This window comes from Peromyscus californicus, unplaced genomic scaffold (assembly GCF_007827085.1).
Source record: "Peromyscus californicus insignis strain IS unplaced genomic scaffold, ASM782708v3 Scaffold_9__1_contigs__length_137607984, whole genome shotgun sequence".
In the NCBI taxonomy this organism is placed as follows: Eukaryota; Metazoa; Chordata; class Mammalia; order Rodentia; family Cricetidae; genus Peromyscus; species Peromyscus californicus.
Genome location: NW_026294617.1, coordinates 43,628,162 through 43,651,013, shown reverse-complemented (window position 1 = coordinate 43,651,013; position 22,852 = coordinate 43,628,162). Strand labels below are relative to the sequence as shown.

General features: G+C 41.8%; 2 protein-coding genes across 3 annotated transcripts in view; one reads left to right on the top strand and one right to left on the bottom strand.

Moving 5' to 3' along the window:
• Positions 1-846: 846 nt before the first annotated feature.
• On the top strand, positions 847-15,902 carry Ssr3 (signal sequence receptor subunit 3). The gene is made up of 5 exons (XM_052731510.1): positions 847-1,073; positions 2,097-2,223; positions 7,641-7,739; positions 12,248-12,379; positions 13,501-15,902. Exons 1-5 carry the CDS (start codon positions 941-943, stop codon positions 13,565-13,567), a joined length of 558 nt encoding a protein of 185 aa, XP_052587470.1. The 5' UTR covers positions 847-940; the 3' UTR covers positions 13,568-15,902.
• Positions 15,903-16,849: 947 nt separating this feature from the next.
• Positions 16,850-22,852, bottom strand: part of Kcnab1 (potassium voltage-gated channel subfamily A regulatory beta subunit 1) — a 382,887-nt gene continuing 376,884 nt past the window's right edge. For both annotated transcript variants that reach the window (XM_052731508.1, XM_052731509.1), the window contains exon 14: positions 16,850-18,576. In XM_052731508.1, coding sequence (XP_052587468.1) covers positions 18,487-18,576 — 90 coding nt within the window. In that variant the 3' untranslated portion in view covers positions 16,850-18,486. The remainder of the gene's footprint in view (positions 18,577-22,852) is intronic.

Sequence of the window (22,852 nt, the reverse complement as noted above, 5' to 3'; positions counted from 1 at the left end):
AATAGCCACATGGGTGGGGGCGGGCCCAGCCTTTATTAGTGGGTGTCATGATTCCCCGGTCCCCTTCACACATGTATCTTTTCGCAGGCCTGTGCATATCTGTCCCTCTCCCTTATCTTAATAAAACTCTTGTTAGTAGATTCTGTCGTGTTTCGTGATGTTTCCTCGCAGGGTAAGAGCGCCGTAAAAACCAACAGTGCCGACAAGGGCTCTTTACTTCCGGGTTTCTGAAGACTGAAATAAGAGAGTCTGTCAGGGGCTAAGTGGTTTTGCTAATTAAAATAATAATAATAAAGTAGAAAAATTAAAAGTATACCTCAAGCCGTGGAGATGGCTCAGAGGGTAAAGGTGCAAACCTGACAATTTGGTTCAATCTCTGGGACCCAGAAAGTGGAAGGAGAGAACTGACTTGCTCATGTTGTCTTCTACACTTACATTGTGTCACGGCCCTCTAAGCAATGAGTGAATGAATGAATGAATGAATCAATCAATCAATGTAATAAATTTAAAAACAAGAATTAACAAGTACGCATATGAAATGAAGTACCAGTAAAGCTCGTTAGTTAAAACAGAGTACTGCTTGTGTGGTGGTTCAAGTCAGCTATGCAAGCTCTTTGGAGAATGTGGCAAGCAAATCGGAGACCAGCTTGAGCTACCTTGAGTGCCAAGTACATACACTAAACTACAAATCCCTCCATTCCTTGCGGCGCTGTAGCGTCACGTGCCTTAAGAAATGCGGAAGTCTTGTTTGCATGCCCAATTGTACCTCGAGGCTTGTGCAGCTGCGGCAGGGTGGCCAATCCCGACGCAGCGTGCCCTGCGGAGTCCCGCCTCGGCGTTACGCTGACGGGTCGCGGGCGGATACGCGGCTCGGGCGGACACGCGGCTATCGGTGCTCTCTGGGTTTTCCTGCTCCGGGCCTCCGACTTTCAGCTCCGCCATGGCCCCCAAAGGCGGCTCCAAGCAGCAGTCCGAGGAGGACCTGCTCCTTCAGGATTTCAGCCGCAACCTGTCGGCCAAGTCGTCGGCGCTGTTCTTCGGGAACGCGTTCATCGTGTCTGCCATCCCCATCTGTGAGCTGCGGGCGGGCGGCGGCGGGGACGTGGCGGGCGCGGTGGGGAGGCCAGAGGCGGCGGGGAGGCGGGCGGTCGAGGGTCGGGGGCGGCGTCCCCGGGAATCATTTGTGGCGTGCGTTTGAGCCGGGCGCGGGTCCTGGCCCGGATTCTCTGATTGGTACACACATGTCGCCACCTGTTCTCACAACTGTTGTTTGACACTATGAGGTGTTCAGTGAACCAGATGAGAGACCCACCGATATCCCGCACTGCATTAGCAGCGTGACCGGTGGCGAACCTCCCCTCACCCCTGAGCATCCTTTGGATTTGCAGAATGACAGAAGTTAGGCCAGGGCCAGAAGTCAGAGGTCAGCGATCAGCCTTGTTTAGGATTTTAATAACCCTGCGAGAGCAACTCTAGACTTTTCGTTTGAATGGGAAACTGCAGACCAGGCAGGCCAAGGCGGTGTTCGAGCTCAGGTCTTCCGAGTTTCTGTCTCTTGGCCCACACTGCCACACTGTTGCAGGCCAGTCACATCCAAACGTATTTTATTATGTACGCCCTTGTAAAAACTCAGCGTGCAGCGAATGTGGTGTAGAGCCCCCTGTTTCACTGGCCGGACAAAGCTTTGCTTTGATTTCAGAGAGCAGCCACGTCAGCAAGTAAACCAGTGTTATTGGACAGCATTGGATAAAAATGGCCTGTATTAGGCATTTTATATCAAATAGTATACTAGTACCCCGTGAATGAAATTTGAATTCTTATTTGTGGCTTTTTTTTTTTATTTCCATTTTTTTCTCAAGTTAGAAGAAATCTCTAGACAGTCATACCCCCACAACCCAACTTCATGGACTGGGAAAGCCCTGAACTGAGACTAACCATGTTTATTGGATATCTCACTTTAGTGAAGTTCCCCAGTTTGGGTGGGATTTACTAACTCTTTTACCTGGTTTAGCTGTAATTGACCTGGCAGGCTTGTGTCATGGGGTGGTAATGTTTGTTCCCATTTGTGTCCCTCTCTTCCTTTTGTCTGAACTCAGGGTTGTACTGGCGCATATGGCATATGGATCTCATCCAGTCTGCTGTTCTCTACAGTGTGATGACGTTAGTGAGCACTTACTTGGTAGCCTTTGCATACAAGAATGTAAAATTTGTCCTCAAGCACAAGTAAGTACATTTTTCAAGAGTCCCTGTGAATAGACTGCATATTTTATGGTAGAGTGTCTTCTTAAAGATGCTTTACAATTATAACACAGCATCAGTTTGAAACGTGTGTGTGTGTGTCTCTATTTTGGGAATAAGGCATATTGATACCTGGGGAATTGATAACCCCTTGAGCCATCTCACACTTTGGTGGAAATAGATGTCGGGAGTGGAATTGGAATATTTAAGCACTAGTTTGTCATCGCTGGTTTCATCAGAAAAGCAAATCTACCAAATGAATTAATATTAGAAGAAACTCAATGGAGTTCTTTCTAGAAATTGTTCTGGGCTCTCTATTTACTAATTTTGGAAGCAACTTTAAAAAAGAAGATTCTCTGACATTTTCAATGCCATTTACATTTTTGTTGTCTCGTAAGTGTATTCACTATAGAAGGTAACAATATTTCTTGGATTTCGAAATCACAGATATTATAAGACAAATTATTTTAATAGCTTTTGGAGAAGAAAACCCAAGTTTTACCTCAGTAAATTTTATGTAATAAGCACATGGATACTCTGCTTTCCTCAAGAGTAAACAGGAGAGTGTAGACTTAGGAATGATTGCAATATTTATTGTAGCCCAGGCTGATCTTGTGAGTGGTGTTGGGATTATAGGTATGAGCAACCATACTAGTTGTAATTTATTATTTCAGAGTGCTGTGGTCCTCTTGGGAAGCAGAGTATGAATTAATATTTAATTTGAAAAGATGTTCTCTAGAATTACTTTCATATACACTTTTGGGGTAGCAGGATATTCTCTGGTTTATTCAATAGCACCTTTTGGATTTGGCTTTTTTTTTAAGCAATTTTTTTTAAAATTTACTTTTTATTTTGAAGTGTGTGTGTGTGTGTGTGTGTGTTTGTGTTTGTATGCACGAGTGCACCCTTGCCTGCGGGGGCCAGAAAAGAGTGTTAGATCCCCTGGAGCTTGAATTACACATAGTTCTGAGCCACCTGACATGGGTGCTGGGAACTGAACCCAGGTCCTCTGCAAGAGCAATATGTGCTCTTAATTTGCTTGAGCCATCTCTCCAGCTTCTAAAGTAATTTTTTAAAGGCAGTAGAGATTCTGAGCTTAAACATGCTATGTATTTCATCTTTTTAAAAAAAATTTCCCATAGTATCCACACTTGATTAGAAATTTTCTGTTTGGACTGATACAGCAGTCTCCATCTGGTCTCTGAAACAAAAACATAGGGCCTACTCCGACAGGGACCGTATAAAGCAATTTGATGGTACTTTTTCTTTACATCATCCGTATTTTATTGGATAAAATTACACATACATATGAGGGACTGGAGAGATGCTCAGTGGTTAAATGTATTGGCTGCTTTTCCAGAGGACTCAGTTTCAATTTCCAGCACTCACGTGGTGGCTCACAACTGTTTATAACTGCAGTTCTAGGGATTCTGCTGCCTTCTGGCCTCTGTGGGCACCAGGCATGTCTGGTGCACAGACATATGTGCAGGCAAAATAATAATAGTAATAGTAATAATAATAATTTTTAAAAGATCACATATTTTAGTGAAAAGACTGAGAAGTGATACATTCCTCTTTATCTGTCATTTTTTTTTTTAACTATTTTAAACACATCATGGTCTTTTTTTTTTCTAATTCAGTAACACCAAAAATCCTTTCAGCTTCTTAGAATCAGAGTCATCTGCTTCCTTCCTCTGAAGCCTCACCCTTCAGAGTTAGGCTTAGCCTTCTTGTCAGCCTTTAATTGTGTCTTGTGCCCATTTCCATTCATGACCCCCGTTTTCTGTTCCTAAATGTCTATTATTTCAAGACTCATAAAACCTTTCCAGAGAATCTTACCTGATTTTGATCATTTCTTTGTTTTGTTGTCTTCATAGTAGGCTCTTTCAGTTGACAAGGAATTAATAGTATATTATGATCTTAGTTAACAGGGTTTTATGTAGATGTAACCAACCGTCTTATTAAATAAGAAACACAGAGCCGATTCAGAGAAGAAAGCCAAGAGGTCAGAACTAAGAGCCTTACCCTTCCTGCTTCAGTCAAGAGAGCTCTCCGAAAAGGAGCTACTTCCTGTGTGTTTGTCTTTATAGTCTTTCTGTTCTGCCTTCTCATTGGTTGTAAACCCAAACACATGACTGCCTCGTCACTGCCTGTCTGTAGAGACTTCCAGGTCTTCTATGGTTGGGATTGAGATTAAAGGCGTGTGTCTCCAATGCTGGCTGTATCCTTGAACACACAGAGATCTACCTAGCTCTGTCTACCAAGTGCTGTGATTAAAGGCGTGCGCCACCACCGCCACGCTCTTGCTATGGCTCTAATAGCTCTGACGCCCGGGCAACTTTATTTATTAACATACAATTAAAATCACATTTCAGTACAAATAAAATACCACCATAGTTTTATTTAAGAGATGGGCCAGCAGTGGCCTGAGCAGCTGCTGTCTTTCTGAGCACACAAAGGCTTGTTGGCTTCACGATTGCAGTTCTGCTGGACCAGCAGCCTGATCGGCTCATCTCTGTCATCCTCCTGTCTGACAGTCTCTTTGTCACCTGCCGTTTCAAGATTCGGCTCATTTCATCCTCTTCTCTCCAGACTGTGTTCTTATGGGACATGGATGTCTATGAATATAGAATCCATCAGAAATAGAATCTTGCATGACTGTCCTTTATAATCCCTCGTAGCTCAGTTCCTTTGGTGTTGAGATTTGTTACTAATTTTGAATACCACTAACTGTTTATGTACTTCTTTGGGATCAAATTGTTCTTTTTACCTGAGTGCTACTCTAGGCTTCTTGAGGGCAACTGCTATATCTTTTACTTTATATCTCTTAGAACGGTTATTGATACAGTTTAGTAAAATTTCAGTATACTCCTAAGTAGAATTTCCTTTAGTCGTAGTTTTGAGGTAGTAAGTATTGTCGCTGACAGAGAAACTATAGATTTCGGGCCGGTGAGATGGCTCAGTGGGTAGAAGAACTTACCATGCAAGCCAGTGACCCGAATTTGTTTACCAGAACCCACAATGGATGAGAGAAAAGTCCCACGAGCTGTCCTCTGGCCTCGACCTGCCCCTCCCCACAGTAGTCCTAAAGTAAAGCAGCGTAGGTTTCCATGCTGCATGAGGCTTACAGACGCAGTGAGAGCGGGAATGCCTGTAGCCTGTGGTGACAGAAGATAGCTCCAGAGCCAACAAGTCTGGAGTCCAGTGTCTGCTCTGCTACTCTAAGTGTGCTGTCTTGGGCTGTATGTTTTTCCTGTATATTTTTGACTCCAGAGGAGTAAGATAAGGATTTTAACAGTAACAAAGAAGCCGGGGAGGTGAAATAGGATCACAAAAAATAGTTCCCATGAGCTATCTCAGTTGATAGTGTCCTGGGCCCCTGGAGTGGCTTGTCTTGTTAGAAACTGACTGAGTGAGATTTATTCTCCAGCAGACTTAAGACATCTGATACTGGAGAGGACCTCTTTTTTGAGTGAACCTGGTGGTGGTTGAGTCTCTAGTTGGTAAATAATAGACTACTAGAAGAGAAGTTGGTTATCTGGTTGAGGTCTTTCAGGTAGATTTGTTCTGCATATAGTCCATAGAGGAGCTTATGGGTAAGTAATTCTTTTGAAGACTTATGTTTTTGAGTCCTGACCCTAAGAGTATGTGTATGTGTGTTTTGATGTTCAGCTATGGACCTTTTGTCCACTCCCATCTCTTTGGAGGCTTTCTATAGAGAAAAAGGGCCTGAAGTTAAGTTCTGGAAATAGTTCTTTGTTTGCTAGAGAGGCTGGCTGAGAGAGGAGTCTTAAGAACCCAGCTTCTCAGGAATGAAAGAAACACCCAAAGGGGTGATTTTTTTTTTTATATATATAATAAAGTCATATGAGCTTGGATCTTTGGAATAAAAATGTACCCTAGAGGATTCTAAACATCCGACCCCTTAACTCATCTATTTTTCTTAGCTTTACCTCCCTTGGGTTACCAATTTGGGATTATAAAGTTAGAAAGTAACCACGACCCTTTAAAAACATATATTAGTTGAAGTTTACTTTTTATCAGTGTTAGTTCTAACTTTGCTCTTGAGTGAAAGCTAGAGATGGAGGCATGGGAAAGTCAGCTATAGTCTGTGCTCACGTTGCATCTAGACTCTAGATTCTAGAGGCACTTGTGTTGAGTGAATGATCTTGGGTGTTCTCTTGGAGTCCATCCCAATTTCTCCAGTTTTCCTTGGTCTACTGACCAGAACTAATATAGTGTGCTAATGTAAATCTGAGGCCTTGAACACAGTGAACAGGCTTCTGTCTCTGCTCTATCCTGTTGAGATGCCATGTTGAATACTTTCATAGTGGGAGCACTGTTGGGCTGCTAGCTACTCTGGAAGTTTGTGTGTTGTCATTACTACTTTCTCTTCTGTAGGGCTAACTGTAGCTCTCATTCTGTAAAAAATGCACTATGTTGAATATAAGTGTCTTAGTCTATGGGTGGCTCTTTATATTTTATTATTTAAATATACCACTTTACTAATAACCCTACCTGATAAAATTCATCTGTAGATTTTTGTTATTGTTTTGATCTGTATCCTTTTTTTGTTTTGTTTTGTTTTCTGAGACAGGGTTTCTCTGTGTTGTTTTGGTGCCTGGTCCTTTGTAGACCAGGCTGGCCTCAAACTCACTGAGATCCGCCTGCCTCCACCTCCCAAGTGCTGGGATTAAAGGCATGCACCACCACTGCCGGGCTTGATCTTTGTATACTTTTTTGAGACAAGATACCATGTAGCTGAGGCTGGCCTTGAACTCCTGAACCTTGTGCTTCCACTTCCCAAGCACTGGGATTACAGGCATTTGCTATCATGTCCAGCTGTAGCAACTCCCACATCCCCCCAACTAAGATCTGGAGATTCTGATCTGACTTCTTGATCAAACTCTTCTGTCTGACTCAGTGTTAACTCAAAGCAGTGGGCTCTGACCATACTCTATTACTTCTTTTAAATAAAATTATCCTTTGGAATGGAGTTATAAGCATAGCTTTCAGATACTATAGTTATTTTCCTTCATGTATTAAATCAAGATTGGATCACATCAGTAATAAAATATCCCCTGTGAACTTTAGGAAATAAAATGTAATCACAATGATTCCTAGAGAGTTGTGCTAGTAGCATTTCATTTGGCTTTTATACCCATATTAAATACAAGCAGAAATCAAATCCCATGACTAAGAAACCGTATCTTGAGAGTTTCTTGAACTTCTCTTAGGCTTGTACAATGTAATAAATTTGGAACTTTGTGTCCAGTTGACTTTCTTGAAATGTAAAGTGTCATTTAGTTGCCAATATAAAATATGAGTACAGAGTGTTTTGCAAGACTGATTTTCATCTCTAGAGCACGTGGAAACCTTTTTCTTTTTGTGTTTTCTTTCAGAGTAGCACAGAAGAGGGAGGATGCTGTTTCCAAAGAAGTGACCCGAAAACTTTCTGAAGCTGATAATAGAAAGATGTCTCGGAAGGAGAAAGATGAAAGGTTAGACTGTGTGTGTGTGTGTGTGTGTGTGTGTGTGTGTGTGTACACGTGTATGCGTATGCATTTAGAGGCCAGAAGATGGTGTTAGGTATTTCCTCCATCACTCCCCACTGTGTTCTTTCTCCTGCTGAACCAGGAACAACCCACAAGGGTTCACAAGCCCTAGTGAACGTCTTGTCTCCTTGGAGCTGGGGTTCCAGGATGCGCGGGACCATGGCCGACTTCCATATGGCTGCTGGGGTCTGCCTGGTCATCGTGTTTGCCCTCAAGCACTCCTTCATCTGTCTCTCCACCCGCTTGGCTTCTTGTTTAAAGTGTTAGACTTCTCATTAAAGATGATAGACGTTGGAATTGTATAAGTAGTAGCCACGGTGATAGGAATAGCTGATTGTTTTTGAGTTTTGTTACTACTGGAGCCTTTTCTCTCAGCTCTATATAGCTGATGTGTTCTAAAGGGTTAGGTGTACATCTGCAACACGATTCCTGCATTTACGCCTCAGGAGTCACTCCTGAAGAGGGCAGAGAAAGAGTGTAAGAACCAGAGGAACAGGAAATTTGCTATGAGATTCTGGTCTACTAAAAATGTCAGAGAAGCAACAGCCATGAAACGTCATCAGCTTAGATGCCTAAATGTGACCTGAACAAGGAAGAGGAAGACACCGATAGACGAGGATGTGGAAGGGGAAAGCTCATGAGATCTCAGCCCTGCACAAAGAACTACAGGCAATTAAGAATGCTGAGACGGGGAGAATTAGTCTCCTCCAGGGAAGAGCACACCAACTGGTTATCCACTACCAAATGGTCAGCTCTGAAAACACATACATACAAGTAACAGACTCCGTTTTATGCCCAAGGAAAGTAAGGTCCAGAAAGCTTAGAGTAACTTGGCTGTCGATACATAGATCCCTGGTAATAGAGGCTGGCTAACTTGAGAGCTTAACTAGTAACTGTTGCACCGGAATTTAGGAAGCAACAGAGCTTCCTTCTGTGCCCTTGTATGCCAGTTAACCCTTCCAAGTCTGTAGTGTTATAGGGTATTATGTTAACATTTTTAGTAGTTGTGACCCCAAATTCCCCAGGGGTGTCCCTGGCATGTATGGATGCTGAATGCAGTGACTGGGGAAAGAAAGGACTGCATTTGTCCTCTGTTGCCTGAGTTTGTGGTGGTATGTTTGTTAACCCCCATTTTTTTTCCTCCTGGCCAGCTGCACTTAGAAGACTTCTTAAACAGTCCATCAGTATGAAGTGCCTAAACCCCAAAGTGGTCAAGTAAACTGGTGCATAAGAGTTACCAGAAAGTCATTGTTGCTTAGCGTGGTTGTTTTCATGGATCTTAAGCTTTAGCAAGGTGCTTTGTGGGACAAGACTTGACTGCACTTTTCCCCAGAAAGACTTGGTGTGGGCCTTGCAGAGTAATATAATTTTATAAGATCGAAAACTCTTTAACGGGAAGAAAAGGTGTTTAAATGATGACTTTGGAATTTGGTCCAGCATTTGAGCATTGTGCTTACTTTTGAGTTCCCAAGTGTTCAGGAAGTGCGTGAGGTCATGCTCTTTTCTCACTGATGGAAGCGGCATGGCATGGAAGCCCTGAGAAAAATCTTGCTGGCACTAGCCCATGAAGGACTTTATCAAGTGGATCCTGATTTAAAGAACACCAAGTAACTTAATGAACAGAGCTTCTGCAGTGGTTTAGAAAGACACCAAACCTGAAGAAAATGATTGTCTTCTGTGGATACTTGATAAAACTGAGGATATGGTATTAAAATCATGGTAGTGAAGGCCTTTTGTAGGGAGCTGTCAGGAGGTTTGACTGCAGAGCTCTTTGGTTGAATAATTTTGAGTAGAAATAAAAGTTAGAGAATCAGTAACCATAAAACCCTTGTTGAATTGTATAGGACAGTATTTGCTAAACTGGGGTACATGTCATAGTTACCCAAATTTCAGAGTAATTGACACAGTTGTAAAGGTTTTGGAGGTGGTCATATTGGAAATGGCAAACAGGTCTCACTTGCAACTGCAGACTTGCCTGGGCTGCTATGTGTGTTGGTTTTTGATCCTGGGACGTCTCAGAATCTTTCTCAGTGCCTAGTTCAGGTAGTCATTAGCAATGAGTCAGAACGGGAACTGAGAGTGAAACTCTTTGCCATGTGTTGACTTAGCTATTCACAGTTGTGTCAGGTGGATGTGTAAAGTGCAGATTTTGAGATTGCTCTTGTCACCAGTAGAAATTAGTGCTCTTAGTATTTCTGTCACAGAAATGCTGTTACCCAGATCGAGACTCAATTGATCTGGATAACAGATCAGAGACTCATTAAGATTCGGTTAGTTGCTGTTAGAGGATAAGCTGCTTGCAAAAGATTTGGTGTAAGAAAAGGTACAACATTTTGTGTCTCTCTCCAGGCTCCATTTATAGCTTTTAGGTGTGTATCTGTCAAGCCCCTCGCCCTGGATGGAAATAAGCAGTGGCCAGTTAGAGATTGAGCAGGTGCTGGAGGTGTGACTGTTATTTCCCAGTTTCCTGAAGCTCTTTCTCTGTATTATCTGTTTGTAACAGTTGCCGTTTGGTCTTTCCTTCTTGCCTTTTTTTAGTAAGCTGTCCCTGAAGAATGATTCTACCAGTGAAGCCTTGGTAGAACCATTGGTAATGATACATTTGGTTTTTTTAAATTATTTCAAAATAACCAGTATGTGGTGCACCGGAAGTGTTTTGAAGACATTTGGATGGTCCTGACTTGAATACCCTGGTGTAACGTGGGAGCGAGGGTAGCATCTTGGATTGGATGGTCAGACTTGGATCTTAGTTGTTTTGGAGGTGATTCTGTTTCAGGTCATGGCAGGAAGAGAGTTAGGGAGACGTTCTCAGATGTCACTGGGATGATTTAATCAGCAGAATAAAAGCATGCCATAGCTCACTGGGTCTTATGCCAGAGTTAAAAATAGCTGTGTTGATTCTGAGTATTTTTCAGCATTCAGTGCATTGGGCCTGTGTGCCTTACTGTGCTTGATTTCCTTGGAGCAGTGTAAGAGTGGTAAAATATTTCCTCCAGTTTAGATTTACATTTACTCTTCTTTGAAATCAGAATGTTTTTAATTGTTGGCTATACTTTAATGTAATGTTCTTCCTGTTTTCCAAAGTAGAGTAAGTTTATTAAGTTGTAGTATTTGTAAAAATCAAGGAAATAGAGCATAAGTATTATTAGAGACTATAGATTTCTCATGGTGAAGATGAGTGATGATACCCTCATTTTAGCTCTTACAGCCAAGCTTCTTGAATTGGACTAGAGCACACGTAAGTAGAAATGTTGGTTAGTAGTGTCTGTGATGGTGGGTGAGAGGGCACTGTTTCATCCAGGGAGGACAAAGCATCTAGAGTTTCAGTTTTTAATCTTTCTGATGATGACTCCACAGTGAAGCAGCATTTCACCTTTTAACCAAGTATAATAATTTGTACATATATACAGATATTTCAGGAAACAGTAATTACCATGCTGTGTGTGATGGATTCTCATAATTTGTACATATATACAAATATTTCAGAAAACAGTAATTACCATGCTGTGTGTGATGGATTCTCAATATTTTTTTTTCCTGTTACATTAAAGAAGAAAAGCAAGTCTCAACCCACTCGGTTAATTTTCCTAGGCAGTTGAACAACTTCATTTCATACCCCACCAATGGATCACAGTCTACTCTTTAAAAAATGACTTTGCTAAGTTAATTAGCCAAGTGGAATAAAATCTGCTTTAATCAAAAGCATTCTGAAACATCCTTTTGGCCAATTTGGAGGGATAAAAGGCAGATAAATATGGGATCAATTGAAACAGATTTAAAAGTAAGAATTGTATAGAAGTTAAAAACATCATCCTAAAAATCATGTAAATCCCTTCTTCGAATTTAGTAAAGACAGCTGACGATAGACCTGGTAAGATCGTGGCTAGCTTTGTTCTTGGCAGTACCTCTTTAAGTTGTGAAGCTAAAGGCTGAAGCCCATAGATTAGAGAACCTTAGGCTAGAGTGCAGCTAGAGGACTAAAGCCAAAGAGGCCCAAGCCATAGCAACCACTGAGACTAAGTTTTGAGTGCAGACCTAACTAAGGATACGGCATCATCTGTAAATGGGTTAGGCCACATCCATAGCAATCCTGGGGCGTGTGTGGCTGGTTTACAGGCCTCAGGCAGCGTACTTCTTTCCTGAGACTCTTAAGCAAAGACACCTATTTTAGGTGCTTATAAAATCATGCCATTTGCAATTAATGTCATTCCCTTCTACTGCAGCCTTGGCTGTTTGGGGAAATGATAACACACCCAGCAACTGTTATTTAGCATCCACAAGGAAAACAGAATTCAGTGGAAAAAAGGAGATAATGTGCTCTAAATTTAATACTGCAAATGCATTTCAGCCTTGAACACAAGGAAAAGTTTGTCTTGTAATAAATGAGAACCATTTGGTATTTAAAGTTTTTGGTCACATTTATAAACTTGTTTGACCTGTTTTTGTATCTGTAGAATCTTGTGGAAGAAGAATGAAGTTGCCGATTATGAAGCCACAACATTTTCCATCTTCTATAACAACACTCTGTTCCTGGTTTTGGTCATTGTTGCTTCCTTCTTTATACTGAAGAACTTCAACCCCACGGTGTATCTTTTAAAAGTTTTCAGAAGCTATAAACAGTAGCTTGTTTTATTTTTAAGCCATCTGGTATGTTAGTGGAAACAAAAACTTCTCAGAGTCAGTTAAATAGTACTAACTTTAGGCAGGTGTCTATGGACTTAGAACTTAAAAGTTTCTGACTTGATTTAGTGTTTTTTAAGTCTATAAGTTAGTTTTATGGTAAGTGGCAAGTGTTATAAAGCAGTCTTATATTGTATGTATGACTTCGTCCACTTACCTGTCTAAAAGGAGTCAAAATCAGTCAGTGTCCTATCTTCACTAGTTCCATTACGCACATCTGCTGGTTAGGTGGATGGCCAGGGTACTTGCATATGGTAGGTACATTTCAAGATGCTTTTAAAGTGAGCTTTGGCCAACAGTCATTTTTCTTTTATTGAAGGAATTTTTTTATTAAAGGTGTTATCCAGGAAGATGCAGCCAGACTTTTAACAATCAGAGGTTATGGTGTAATAAAACATCAGACACCTTCCAACTCACGTCTTTTGGGAATACTGGTAGGTCTTGCCAGAATGGCCCCAGAATGGTTTGCTTAAAGAGGTTGTAAATAGCCATGAACTTCCCGAACCTCCTTGTCTTATAGGCCAACTGTAGCAGGACTCTGACATGAGAATTTTCCCCTTTACTATTTTGTGTCTGATGTGCTCAGACTAGCTCTTTTTGTGAGGGTTTAAGTGGAACTAAGATGTGTTTTTTGTGATTGTTATTTCTTTCTAGGTTTGACTCAAATGTCTTTTTTTTTTTTTTTTTTTGGTTTTTCGAGACAGGGTTTCTCTGTGTAGTTTTGCGCCTTTCCTGGGACTCACTTGGTAGCCCAGGCTGGCCTCCAACTCACAGAGATCCGCCTGGCTCTGCCTCCCGAGTGCTGGGGTTAAAGGCGTGCGCCACCACCGCCCGGCTCAAATGTCTTTTTTAATATTGAAACACATTGCTTGTGGGTATTTTGTCATGTTTTATAGCCTTCCATATTGTAAATTTCGTTTCCAGACAGTGAAACTACATGCACATACTTGTTTCAATAAGGAAAAGCTCTTTGATTGTTGAAAAACTAATTTTGGGATCTCACTTTTTCCTTAACATATTCTTGCAGGAACTACATTTTGTCCATAAGTGCTTCCTCTGGACTCATCGCCTTGCTCTCTACTGGCTCCAAGTAGACCGTGTAGCTTGGCCCCCTGCCTTTGTATCTATGTGTGGCCTGTGCTATATGGAAAAGTATCAGGGTGGCCAGGTTGGGAGACACACAAGATGTTTTTATAGTCTGGAGTTGGAGGGTTTAAAAATGCAATAGAATGTAATTTAGTGTTTGTTTATTGGCTCTTTTGACAGATTGTTGAAATTAAATTGAATTGAAAGGGAAACTCAGAGTACCAGGACATTTATTAAAAGGCAAGAAGTCTTGCAATGTGCTCTAATCACAAGAGGAGAAAATAACTTGTTTCCTACATCTGTCAGAGGTCATGGTAACCTGGACTGAGCTGTTATTATTTATAATAGGAGGAAGAAGTTAATAACTGGTTCTCTGTGTTCCAAGCACAATATTACAACTTTTGACTGTAAATCTCAGTGAATCTTCTTCCCAAGGGATTAAACAGAAGTCTCTGAGTTTGTAATTTATAATAACTCAAAAACATGGCCTCTTCACTTTGAGGGAGAGAAACTTGCAACTTTTTTTTTTTTTTTAAAAGAAAGGCAGCCAAGGTAGTAACCTAAAAATAGTCCCCAGCCTATGAGTGTTGGCCTGTGAAACTAAAGCACACACTGTTCGGCTGTATGGCTTTGGCCTTGGGCGGCCAGGGAGGTCAGCTTGACCCTGCCATATTGGTTTGATGTGTGAAGTCACTGGAATCATTGTTTTCTGTGACCAGGCTCTCAGCACCACAGGCAGAATATTAAGTGAGAAAACACTTCTTTCCTGATTATTGACACATGAGAGACCAGAAGAATGTTTTGTGAACTTAGCCCTGGAATTCAGTGAACTCTCCAAGGAATTTACAGTGGTTTGAAAGGGTTGTCAGCATTTTTCTAGGAGGGCTTGAATAAGTCTGTCCCCTTTTGCCCAGGGTTCTTGTCGTTTGTGAGCAAATGCTGATCACACTTGTCTGGGGGTTAGCGAAGAGCGGCCTCACGTCATGCCCCGCCCACCCCATGTGTGCAGATTCTGTGTGTGTGTACCATAACGTCTAGATTTAGATGACTTCCCACTTAGGATCACTGACTTCCTCGTCCTGTTCACTGTGCACCACACCCAGGACTCCTAGAATGGCACCTCCGAGGGAAATACTCCTAGTATTTAGTTTCTACTTGTAAACTTCGGAGGAACGCATGATACTGTTTCTGAGTTTAAAGATGTGTTCACCACGAGTTGAGCTGTTTGTGTGCTGGTAGGTGAAGTTTCAGTGGTCTGCATTAAGAACTTAGGGAAGATGGGAGGAGTGCCTTTGTACGGTCCCCTGACTTCTCATTGTGTTGAAAATCATTTTATCACCCTCCTGGAAGTGTTCAGTTCTTTTCTGTGGTACATTGTTACCTGAGTGCCATTACCAGGAAATGTGGAATGAGTAGGAAAATGAGAGGAGATTCAATGCAAAGTACATTTAGGTAACACACATGAGGTAGGGTGTTTTGTTCTTCTGTTTTAATCAGTATTTGGCTGGTAAAGTTTGTGTACCAGTGTGTTTATCTAATAAAATAATTGGATACACCGTCAAATTGTTACTGGAGCTGGGCCAAGCACCTTCTAAGAGGCTGTTGTAAACTGGCCACTAGGTGGCAGTGCCTGTGTAGATGGGGAGAAAGTTACCACCATTATTTGACAATATTGTTAGCAGCTCAGGAATGGTGAAATAGAGGTGCCAGCTTCAAATTTTTAATTCTCTTGAATTAGTAACCAAAAATTTGCTGGAAGAGTAATTGTGTAGTGTTTTTCTGTCTTGAGTGTTTCCTACAGCTGTCTGTTTTTAATTCTCAAAATGTCCTCTAACTCTATACTACCAGATAAATTTCTGTGTATGAAGTCATGTAGCCAGATCACCAGCTCCCTTTAAGGATTTAATGTATCAGTCCTTTACACTTAGAAATATGGACCCTGTCCCCTAATCTCTTCTCCATACCGAATGTGGCAAATAGAATTATGACGTGCTCAGTAAGACATACAGAGACAGTAAAATCCTGGCAGAGTTTTTATCTTGAAAGGACCCATATGTAACACCAGTAAAACAGGACACTCAGAGTGCTTGCTTTCTTTTTCTGAGATAGGTAGAATCTTAGTGTTAAGCATTTTTATTCCTTGATTTACTCATTCATAACTTAATAGTAGTCTTGTATCTAAATTTACACCTTGCCCTGTTTGGTATATTGTTTTAACTTGGGAAGGATAATTTGAAAAAGGATTTGAAGTTAATTGAAATAATGGAAGTTGAATTTATACTCAACATTCTTACAAAAAGTCTTGTTTTTAACAAGTATGATTAAACTTTGTTTTTAAAAATGTGTTTTTTCTGCAATTCTTTATGTGAACCATGTGAGTATCTTTATTACATGTTTTATATTAACCATCTTTCCTACACATGTAAATGCACTGTTGAAGTTACTGCCCACTTGTCTGTGGGGTAGTGACAGGCACAACACAGTTAAAGGGACCTACTATGCCCTCCTGCTCACGTGGCTTCTTTGCCTACCAGGCATTGCAGTTCCTGGGGACACTAAGGAAGGATTTGTATGTACACATGCGCATGTGTGGAGAATACCAGTATATCTCTTGGGGGCAGTCCAAGTTTATTTCCAGTCTTTTTTAGAGTCCCAAACAGGGTAGTTCATAGGAGTTTGGTGGGGTCTTTAATTTTTTTTTAATTTTAATTTTATTTGTGTGTGTGTGTGTGTGTGTGCGCGCGCGCACGTGCGCATGCACACGGGTGCATTTCTGATTGTGTATGCACATGGAAATGCACACATGCGTTGAAAAGGAAAAACAAGTCTGCAAAAGTTTTTGGAGTTGTTTTCTAAGTGCAGTCCAAGCTGGCCAGAAACTTAAGATCCTCCTGCCGTAGTTTCTTAAGTGCTATTAGAGGTGTGCATGTGCCGGCACTCAGGGCTTGCAATGCAAAGCTCAGTCTCTTTCTTTCTCTTCCTCTCCCTCCCTCTTTCTCTCCCTCCCCTCTCCCTCCCCTCCCCCTCTTTTTGTGGGAACGGGGTGGCTGAGATCTTAAGCTGAACTCGATCCTTCTTCCTCTGCCTCCCCAGAACTGGGAGTAAGGTGTGTACCACCCCTCCTTGCTTCAGCCTGTTTTGGTCCCTGTGACTTCCGTTAAGCCTTCAGTGCAGTGTAGCCACAGATGTCATTTATTTAGGTGGTTACTGTTTCGTGGTGACATTTTGTATTTTATATACAAGAGAATGTATGTGTCTTAAGCTTTATAATGAAAGACCCAGAAGATCTATTATGGAATTGCACAGATGCCTTTATTACTCTAAGCAAAGGAGTTGATTTTCCTTTAGACAGCACTTCACTCACTCACACACACAGTAGTTCAGTGGATTAGATTTACAATAAATAGCTGGAAAGTTAAGTAATCTCCATCATCAGTCAGATACTCATGGGCAGAACTTCCAAACTGCCTAGTAAACCCTAGGTAGTAACCATCATGTGTTTGTTGGTATCTTTCACTGTTTAAGATTTAGAACTTAACCATGTGATACATATCTGAAAATTACTTTAAGTTCACATATTTCTTGTGTAAATCTTAAAGTGTGGCTTGCTGACTAGATAAAAGTAGTTATGTCCATCTACAGATGGACAAAAGAGTTAGAAAATGACCCCACCTTTACAGAAAAGAAAGAAACACACCCTGTATTTTCTCCTTATTTGCAGATATCCGCACAGTATAGTCTTACAATTTTTCACAAGTGGGATACAGTGAGGTGAAGTAGTAGAGGCAGGGTCGGGTGTATCTCAGATTCTGAGCACAAAGCTAAGCCCCTTTATTCCATGCAAAGAGCTCTCATGCATACAGTGTAGTTTGTGATACAATTAGAATCAGGAGCTTTTTGAATATTTTGCTTTTTGGGCAAGTGAATTCATCCAGCATATGCTGAGGAATGACTTTTTTTTTTTTCACATTGCCTATGCTTTGTTTTCATGTTAATGACTCTTCAGAAAATACCAAGCATTATATTATAATGTCCCACTGGTAAACCGAACACTTGCCTTTCTGGGTATTTATAGGTTTAATTAAAAAACTGAGCATGTGTGTATTTTTAAAGCTCAGATATTTAAACTTGCAGAAATTGTGCCTACAAGCAATTGAAAGTATATGCAGGCGTTAATAAATTGTAAAAAATGAACACAACATTTTATTCAAAGCTGTTTCCATAGCATTGTAACCCTTTTATAAATTAGCCATTATATATCTAGTAAAGATTGGGGTATTCATACTTTTATGCCTCTATATGCAAATAGACATGTTAGAATCCTAACGGGTACTCCAGATAAATTGTACAGGGTCAAGCACAACAAATAACTTCAAAGATAGTGAAAGCAAATACCTAGAAATTTTAGTGTTGAATGGTAGCTAGGGAACTTAAAACTTGCTAATGTGAATATGAAATATGAAAAAAATAAGTAAATTAGTTCTGTTTGTTCTCCCAAGGAAGACTATAAGAGCGAGGATATCCTGTTTCCTATGCAGCTCACGCGGTTTCTGTTCTGTGAGTTTTGCTCTTTTGAAACAAAAATATATATGTACAGCCTTCTTTAAGTTATGAATGTCTGAAGAGAATAGATTCCCTTATCCCAATATTCTCTCCATTGCAGAAGCATGAGGTGCACAGAGCAGTGCAAGGATAGGGACCGGTCCAAGATAAGAAAATAGAATGGATTTTTCTGGGTTGTGAATTTTCACGTGTTCAGAATTCAGGGTGCACAGTGGTAGCAACAGCAGAAACCTCAGAGAATCCGGGGACACTAGAGGTTGAGCAGCAAGCTGCTAAGTGATTGAAAGAGTGTCTAGTAAGGTCATTCTGCACTGCCTACCCACCATGATTTTACCCATGCAGATTCTGGGGCTCATGCATTGCCTTATGATCTATAGTCCTTTTTGCTGTAGGGCTTGTTGCGCAGTATGTTATCAATCTCATTTACCACATGTGATGTCATCTTAGGGAGGACCTGAGGGGGAAGAAGGAGCACAAAGGACGGTGTTAGTGTTGAGCATTTGTCTTGAGTAGTCAGCATTAAACAGTCATTTATACTTGCTACATGTTTGCAAGCCATAGCTGGAATGAAGCCCCCCACCCCTATTCCCCACACTGGACAGAGCTTCAAGTCAGGGATTGTGTTTGCTGACTAAAGAAATGAAAACATAAGTGAAGACTCATAGCAATACAGAGTAGCCCTGTACTCTGGATATTCAATGTAAGTTTAATTTTTCTAGCAGGTAAGCCAACTGTCTTAAAATGGTATAGTTAATACATTTTTATTCCATTGTATCCACCTAACACATTTTTACTTAATATCTATACCATTTTAATGTGAAAGTAGTATAGAAAATTAAGGTACTTTGGGGGTATTACTAAGTCCTTCAAATCCTGTGAACATTCTATACATATATATAAATATATATATATACACACACATACAAACATATTTGGACAGGCCATCACCATCATTCATGTACTCAAATAGCCTTATGTGGCTAGAAGCTGTGGCAGTGGATAGCATTGATCTAGAGACTGGGAACAGTTTCCAGCTGCTGCTTAGAACTGGTGAAGGATGTTTGCAGCTTAATAGGCCTCCCAGATAGATGGAGCGGCATGGCCTTGAAGAGTGAATGGAGTGATACTGAGGAAAGACCAGTGGAGATGGTAGGAATAAGGGAAAAGAAGCTGGAAATTAGGGGTGCTTGAACGCCACTTTGTAGAGCTAGGACTTCTTTCTGTGGGTTGTGGGGGAACCTCTAAGCCAGTGCTGCAGCCCTCTAATACAGTTCCCTGTGTTGTGACCCTAACCATAAAATTATTTTTGTTGCTCCTCATAACTATAATTTGCTACTGTTAGGGATTGTAATGTAATTATTTGATATGAGACCCCTGTGAAAGGGTTGTTCAACCTCCTAAGGGATGGAGACCCACAGATTGAGAACCACTGCTCTAAGGCTACCTGGGGAGAGTGCAAGGATGAGTTGGAGGAGGGTGTTAAAACATCACAGTCTAAGGGACAGTACAGGACTCAACAAGGCCAGTGACAGTGGAATGGCAAGGGGGAAGTCGGGAGTCATTGTGGAGCAGGATGTGTTGTGTGCATGTGGGGCTTCCTGTGCAGCTGACTGGCATGCAGCAGGCAGCTGCTCCTTCAGGGCCAGCATTGATTGTGAGAGGTGAACCAAGGGTACACGTTATACCATGAGACAAGGGACAAAGACCAGCTTTCTGTCTGTTTAGGGGCTGGTGAGTTGCAATTAGGATGACCAGCAGTCCTGCTGGCCGAGGTGACCTTGTCTTTACTCCAGGACTGTCCTTAGCAGCCTGGGGGCTGGGTGCAGTAGTGCAGCTCCTCCCCGGGGAAACCTGTGGTTCTGGTTATAGGTTTTTCTACCTGAAGCTAACCAGGAGTTTTGTTTCCTGCTAGCTAGCTCTGGAGTCTCAGGTTTTAAATAGCTAATGTTACTTGGGGACTTAACAATGAGACTGGAGATGAGAAACTGGATTTAGTGGAAGAAAAATCCAGTGGGCTAGCTATGTGAGACCAAAAAAAAAAAAAAAAAATCATTATGTCAAAATACATATCAGCTAGAAACAGTGAAAACATAAAAGTACTTGAATAAAACATGAAAATGTGTGTAGTGTTAAAAGTCCAGTGTTTTTAAAGGAGCCATGCTTTTAGAATTTTATATGAAATCACTCTTTAAAAACACTGCAGATACTTTATAACATTTTAAGCTATGATGCAGATTTAATGAGATTAAACCAGTTGTACAGCTTTTAAGCTAGTGTGCAGATTTAGTGAGATTGTACAGTTGTACAACCTTGTTGTTACACTGCCTGGAAGATGTGGAGGTTTAAGGGGAGTTTGTCTAGTGTTGCTGGGACTGGAGGTCATCAAGGAGGGGCCTCCAGGACTGCATTCTTTGGGGATGATGGAGGGTTTTGCAGGTTGGGTGGTTGGTTACTTTGGAGACAGAGCATCCACTACTATTGGGGTATATGTGGGGATTGGGTCTGAAGTGTTCCTGACGTCTGGAGATTAGAATCCCAGGGAGGGGTTGTGTGTGTGTGTGTGTGTGTGTGTGTGTGTGTGTGTGTGTGTGTGTGTACAAGAATGTACACCCCTGTGCCATAGGCATATTTCATTGTGCAGTGTAGCTGCTACTTTTCCGGTCCTGTCGACCTTCCTTTTTCTTACGGTGGCTAGCACTCCACATTTTCTGTACATTTGCAGCCAATCCCATCAGTGTTTTGGCTTCCCCAGATAACTAGTCTGTCTTTCACCACATCCAGGGCTTCTGTTACATCATGTCTAGACTCTCATGTGCTGGTGCTTGGGGTGAAGGAGAAGGGAATTTGGTAAGCCCTTGTATTAGCAATGAGGCTGCCTGGGTATCATCCCTTTCCTTTGCCCTTTGAGAATGGAAGTCCCATTCAGCCAGAACCTTGCTAGGGAAGAAATGCTTTGAGAATAAAGTATCCTTTCCCTCACTGCCTGGTAGGCTCCTGCAGCTCTGACAGCTCAGATCTAAGGCTGCTTCTTCATGCCTGGCCCTGGCAGTGACTTCCCTTGGGATAGAGGATGATAGTGTTAGCATGATAGTATTTCTGAATTTCCTTTCCTGCCAAAATTTGTATCTGCCTTCCCAAATCTGCAAATCCACCCACTCCACTTCCATTGCCTTGGTGATGACCACAGCCCTGCATTCTGCTTTCCTTGGCAGCCTCAGGAATCTCTGAACATTCACATAGACGCCTATCTTCCCTCTTTAAATCCTGGAAAGGATTCCGTACCTATGAGCCATGTTCCCTCTCAACCTAGGTCCCTTACATTGCTGTATTTGTTCCTGGAGTATACTCCTGGGTTTCTCTTATGCTGTGGGAAGGATGTAAATCAATCCAAAGACTCAGAAGAAATATCCTCTAAGGAGGAGGAGCATTTGCAAAAATACTATGTCAAGTAGGCCTGCTTGTTTCTCTGCTGCTCTTTGGTACAACATTCTGTTTGCTTAGTAGCCCTTACATAATCTGAAATTTTGTACATTTTTATCAGTCTCCTAGCATGTATGTAAGCTTGTTGAAGACTGGACAGTATCTTGTGTCCTGTGGTGTTTCAGTACCTCATATATTATGAGCTCTCAGAGACCGGCTATAAAGTGTAGAATTCTTAATTTACTCTTTCTTAGCCCTCCAGCAGTTCGAGGACAGGATCTTATTCTTACCCATCACAGTAACCCAGCTGTCTGGCTTGGTGCCAGATGCAGTAACTCCCCCATCCATGAGCGGACTTGAAATCACTGAGTTGAATCAGTTCTTCTGGTACAAACTGTGCCTCTACCCCATCGTCTTTGTGTAAGGGTATCTTTTCTCAGTGCATAACTGAAAATGGAAGATGGTGTGGTTCATTGGAGGGGGCGTTCCCTGCGAAGGGTCAGACCCACAGAATCTAGGAGAAACTATGGCTGGGCAGGGTTTGGAAACAGGTGGAGAGAATGACCCCACTGCCTGGTCCTGAGAAAGGCTAGGCAATCTGTACCATTTTAGTCTCGAGTGCATTCTGGTCTGTTTCTAAAGCGTTAAATACCCTTGTCTCCATCCTCATCTCTGGTTCTGGGGGTGGTGGGGCTTGTCTTAGGAGTAGATGACTAGAGGAGAAGCTGTGACAGTCTATTCCCCAGAAAGCAAGAGGGAAACACCTTGGCAGTGGGTAAGCTCATCCTAGGACTGTCAGCAAAGCGGAGAGGGGCAGGCTCAGATCTGAGATGTGTTCAGTGTTGAAGAAAGGTATCCATCCCATCAGACCACTAGCCCCACCCCTTCCCATAGATGCCCCTGAGCATCTTCTGCCCCTCCTCCTCCTGATTCTACATAATCCCTAGGTGCCGCTGCAACCTCAGCCCAGCACCTGGCCCTCAGGCCATCCTTTGGTGGATGGAGGCCTCAGTGGTAGGCCTCCTGGATTTTCTTCCAGAGGCATGTGATCCTGAAACTTCCAAATAGGAATTTATTCCCCAGTTACTTCTGGAGTAATAACTAAGGGCCACATAGTAGGAAGTGGGAAGTCAGTGGAGAAGAGAGCCAGAGGTCTCTGACCTTCAGCCTTACTGTCCAGCAGAAGAGACAGACAGTCATCACATATCCTAAGTGATGTGATGAGTGGGCATCACAGGATGCTGTTAGATGGCGGAAAAGGAGTCACTTGGCATACTATATTGGCAATAGTTTGTGAAAGGAACAAATGA